At 34.0% G+C, this 5,387-nt stretch overlaps 1 protein-coding gene across 2 annotated transcripts; it reads right to left on the bottom strand.

The window, feature by feature from the left end:
* Window positions 1–241: 241 nt before the first annotated feature.
* Window positions 242–3,516, bottom strand: LOC127091783 (calcium-dependent protein kinase 26). Of its 2 annotated transcripts, XM_051030487.1 has the most exons (6): window positions 3,341–3,515; window positions 2,804–2,841; window positions 1,920–2,645; window positions 1,527–1,823; window positions 865–1,269; window positions 242–768 (listed from the first exon to the last, which is right to left on the bottom strand). In XM_051030487.1, exons 3-6 carry the CDS (start codon window positions 2,506–2,508, stop codon window positions 536–538), a joined length of 1,524 nt encoding a protein of 507 aa, XP_050886444.1. In that variant the 5' UTR covers window positions 2,509–2,645; window positions 2,804–2,841; window positions 3,341–3,515; the 3' UTR covers window positions 242–535. The 2 variants fall into 2 exon arrangements, with proteins under 2 accessions (XP_050886444.1, XP_050886443.1); XM_051030486.1 differs by having other exon boundaries at window positions 242–1,269; window positions 3,341–3,516.
* Between the last annotated feature and the right edge of the window lie 1,871 nt (window positions 3,517–5,387).

Here is a 5,387-nt window from a genome sequence, read left to right on the forward strand (position 1 = left end):
AATCAGAATTCAACAAGTTAAATCTGCAAATTCTAACTCAACTAAAAAAAGTTGACATTGCTAGATTGAACATCAAACACCAGGGTTCGAGTTCGATCGAACTCGAACCTGATACTTTATAGTTGAGTGTGTGAGTTTCTAATATTAGTTATGAATAATAAACAGGCATTGTGAAGTTTACTGCATTTTGTCATATCACTTTTGCTGCAATTACCAAAATTGAATCATACATACAAATAACTTAACACATTAATTTACAGTTCATTTCCAAACATTCCAATTACACCAAACACTTGATTACCATCAAGATACAATTCGTAACTCACTCATGATAGTTATTAACATGAGAAGACAAATGAAAAGATCGCAATAACAGTGACCAATTAGAACCACAACAAGATTAGAAACAACTAAACCGCAACTCGCACAAACCAGAAGACGACGACTAACAAAGCAAACTTACGAAAGATGTACAATGTGTTAGACAGGCAAAATTCGCACTACACTATATCAATTTGTCCAGAAATATATCCTTTCAACAGACAAGAGATGATTTTGGTGATGTAGGAAGTTGTGTGCATGATAACCATCGAATGACGGATTCGGTCACCACAAGATCAAGTTGCTCACACTCGCCAAGTCCAATTGTCCGGTTTCTCTTGCTGTGGAATCCCAATGTCCGGTTACAATTTGTTCCGCATGCCCTTTTCGTCTCTACAGGCTTGTGATCCTTTTCTTTAACATCATTTCCAAGGCTAAGAGGAGAATCTGGTAGTAGAAGCAATAGTATATTTATCACATAATAAGCTAAAAAAAGAACCGATAATAGTAAATATTCATTCAAACAAAAAACTCTATACATACCTTTGGCGATTGCATTTACTTCTGATGTGTTAGAATCGAACTCGAATATAAGATTCTTTTGCTCGACAACAGAACTGTGGCTGAGAAATGCAAAGCTAGGCATAGAGGAAACAGGTGTAGAAAATTCCAAACCGATGGGACCTCCCGAGCTTCGAAATGAAAACCCGCCAGAGGCAGAAAAAGGTGTAACCGGTTCCACGAAAATGGAAGAAAACGACGATTTGCATGTGAACGTAGGTGATTGAGCGTCACATGCAGGTGAACCACCGCCAAAACTGATGTCATTAGTTCTGGACATAAATGATGCAGAGAATGAGCCGCCGTCGTGCCACTCTCCACAACTTTCGACTCTATTTTCACTTAGTTGTTCCAGATTTGTTGGATCGCTTTCCATCCAGCTATGATCTATAGTGGAAAAGTTGGTATAAAAATTATTAAAAAATAATTATATTTTCTTTTTTTGTAATTAACAGCAAATCAATATTCTTTATTGTATTCAATCATTGAGTAATAATCTACATCTCAATTGAACTGTCATTATAATGTTTTTCAACAACTCAAATATTTCATTTTCATTCCATGAACACCTACAATTATGAATATGAATCAAATCGCCTCGGAAAATCGGCATGAACAGGAAAAGAAAAACGCATGTAACTTACCCAAAACCTCTTGAGCAGTGAGCCTTTGAGAAGGTTCTATGCAAAGCATTCGCCTTATTAAATCCTTAGCAGATACCGAGATCCGATTCCAAGGTTCAGATGGGAACCTCAAATCAGCAGCCTTGACAGCTTCGAATATTCGCGACTTTGTCTTCCCCCAAAACGGCGGCATCCCACTCAACAGGATGTAAAGAATAACCCCAGCACTCCAAATATCCGCAGCCTGGTTATATGCACCTGCCAATACTTCTGGAGCTATATAAAATGGACTCCCGACTAAACCATGCAAACTCTGTCCTGTTTAAACAAACCCAAATATTCGAAGATGAAAAACCGTGCATTATAGAAGCATAATATTTGAAATGAAGCAAATGAAGAAAATAAAGCAAGTACCAGGCTTAATGTAGGTCGCAAGGCCAAAGTCGGCCAATTTAATTGGAGATGAGAAGGATTTAGTTGCTAAGAGAATGTTTTCGGGCTTCAAATCTCGGTGAACGACGCCGTTTTCGTGACAGTACAAAACCATCTGCATGAGATGTCTAAAGAGAACCATGCCTTCAGATTCAGAAAACCTCCCGTGCTTCTCTAACAGGTGAAACAGCTCGCCTCCAGCGCAAAGCTCCATCACCAAATGAACGAAATCTTCCTCTTCGTAAACCGCCTTAAGATCTACAACATTCGGGTGCCCAGACAACTTTGCCATGATCTCGATCTCAAGTTTAACACTTTGCATATCATCCGAAGTCACCAACCTATCTTTAGCAATTGATTTGCATGCCAAAACCTCTCCAGTCGTTTTGTCGGAGCATGTTCTAATGACACCAAATTGTCCCCAGCCCAACTGCTCCCCAAGAATGTATCGGTCCTTCAAATTAGAAGTTTGCGTTGCGTTCAATATGGTTTCGGTCAAGTTTGCTACTTTGTAACAATTGAATGAAGTTGAGCCTTCGCTGCTGCTGCAGCCGCTCCCGGCAACAGCCATAATGGTTTTGTTATCACTCAACAAAACCTAATAACAGACAATTTACCCAAAGAATCGTCTTTCTTAAAGATCTTCTTCAGGTGATAGGGACAACCACTTCGACAAAATAAGTGTCAAACTTGAGCTTCTTGATTACACTGCAACCCACCCAAAACCGCACGTTAGGTCAAATCCACGAAAAAGTCGGGTCAATGTTTGACAAAGATAATCACTATAATCGTAAAGCACGGAACGTCGTGAATCAGAAGAGCATGAAAGAAGCAAACAACACAAACTCATAAAAGAAAAGTTTAACCTCAGCAACACTCTCTTCTTCCCTCTACAACAGCTGATCTGCAAAAACAATAACAATCAAACTCAAGTTATTCAATCACTGTATAGTTGCTCCTTAAGGTGTATGCAAAAAAAGCACAGAGTAAAAAGTGAAAAGTTACAATCATTGATGGTTTGAGCTTACCCAACTCAAGACTACACAAAATAACTAAGAACAGCCTCTAGCAAAAACCCTATAACAAACTAAAAGCAAAAGCTAAAAAAAAAAACTTTTTTTAGTAGAAGAGATACCTAGACAAAAATTCCACCCAAAATTATCAACAAGGACATCATGTATGGTCCTCAATAAACTCAAAAACAAACACAAACACACCCAAAAAAAACAAAACCTAAAAGCCATGAACCAAGCAGAAAAACTGAAAAGGGAACAAACCCATCAAAATTCAACCGAAACTAAACATCACAGATCCAAAACAATCCACAAATCTCAACCAAAACTTGCAATTTTTTCAAAAAAGAGATGGTTTAAAAAAGAAGAGCCAAGGAGCGAGAGAAGAACCTGGTGTGAGAAGAAGAAGAGAGAAGGAGTTCGTTCGTCGGAGAAGTGGCTCGGCTCAGCTCAGCTACGGTGGACCCGGTGAACGCTGCTTTGGCCGAAATTAAACCTTATATTTTGGTTGCTTTGTTTTGTTTTTGTTATGTCTTTTCAAATATCAAACAAAACAACAACAATGAAACCAAATTGAGACTATTTTAAGTTTAGGTTTAATTGCATATCTAGCCCCTATTTTATCTCATATAATATTTTACACCTTATATTTATAATTTTAAAATTTAAATTTGTGTAACTAATTCACTTTCAAATTTTTAATAATGTGGAAAATTTTTACTCTATATGGTATTAACTAAATAAATAAAATTACTATTTTATTTAATAATTAAATATTCGGAAGTATGTATTTAATTCTTTAAAAAGTTTTAAATTGTTTTATCTAAAACAAAACTCTTTTTTAAATACTTAATGTGTGTCTTTATAGCATGTGTTAGCATGATCATTGTTATTATATTAAGATTATAAAAACAAACTAAGCAATAATTGCCTGTAAAACATCATATACTAAGAATTAGAATATACAGTAAAATAAACAGATTAAATATATAAAAAAAAATAAAAAGTAATATATAAGATATTAATAAATAATAAAATCTCAGGTAAACTTGATAAAATAAATTACCTAAAAATTACTTTTCCATCCTTTTATATTGGTTTTAAACTTATGGCAAGGACATATATGATTTAAAACTTTAGGAATATTTTTGGGATGTATTTGTGTTTATCATTTCTCCCTTCACACCAATCAATTTTCTCTATTATTTTCTTTTATTTAAAAAATATATGTACAAAACACATATATATTAAATAAAAAAATTATTTTTCTAAATATTTTATATATATAAAAAAATTATAATATATTAATTATAGCTTTTTACACTTTAATATTTTTGGTCATTTATATCATCTAAATAATAATTATAAAAATAATAATAGTATATATTATAGTTTAGATTTAAATAGGTAAATCGTTTTTATAAGCGAGTGAATTTTTGAGATTTGTTCCTTTTATTTATTTTTCTTAAAATACTCCTAAATATTAAAAAAAATTATATTTGTCCATAAAATTAACATCCGCATATAATTATTTATAATTATTTTTTATACAATTTCAACAAAAACATGCAACACATGATTTTTTACTCAAATAATTCATATTTTCAAAAAAGTTCAAAATAATTTATATTTCAGAATAATTTCCAAATTATCCCACTTTTCAAAAAAAATGTCAAACCATAAGTGTCAGATAAATTGGCGCATACCCTTGAATTTAAAGAGGAGACATAAATTGAATTGGTTTGTACACATGGTACTGTCAATCCAATTGACGTCCGTGTGTAAAGAATGAGAGAAGATATCAATTGGTCTAACACATGTCTATTGTATACTTTTTTTTTGTTTAAATAGAGATATGGTGTGATTCATTTTTCCACACATTTTTTCATTATATTGCAAACATGGTTCGTCTTCGTCGCCGCTATGAGAAAGTTATTTATTCGAGAGACAAGACTCTGATGGAGATGCTTTTCTAGAACATTTGCCGCTAATATATTTTCACTTTTTAGTTTATTTGACGTCCATATCTAAACTTGGATCATGACCATGAAATCAACGAACAAGATGCAGTTGTTTGGACTGCATGCATATCGATCATAAGGTTCACTACTGTGGAGATGCACCATAGTGACCGTGTTAAATTGCAATTCAGTATGCTTTAACACATCCCACATCCCCCGACAAACCTCAGAGAATGACATTTACGAAAAGTTAACGACCAATGGAACTTTAACCCTTGGCAAAACTTCGTTAAATCTGAGTGTCGAAAATGGAAGCACCGACAAGACCATGTCTTAACTGATGATGTGATGTCAACCGAAGAAAAACCAACTCGTAATTATACAGCTTGGTACAGATCGATTGGATTTGAGTTTATCGCCGATGATATGTACCTATACGATCCACACTAGGTAACTTACACACAAGAAGGTTCAAC

This window comes from Lathyrus oleraceus, chromosome 6, assembly GCF_024323335.1.
Source record: "Lathyrus oleraceus cultivar Zhongwan6 chromosome 6, CAAS_Psat_ZW6_1.0, whole genome shotgun sequence".
Lineage (NCBI taxonomy): Eukaryota > Viridiplantae > Streptophyta > Magnoliopsida > Fabales > Fabaceae > Lathyrus > Lathyrus oleraceus.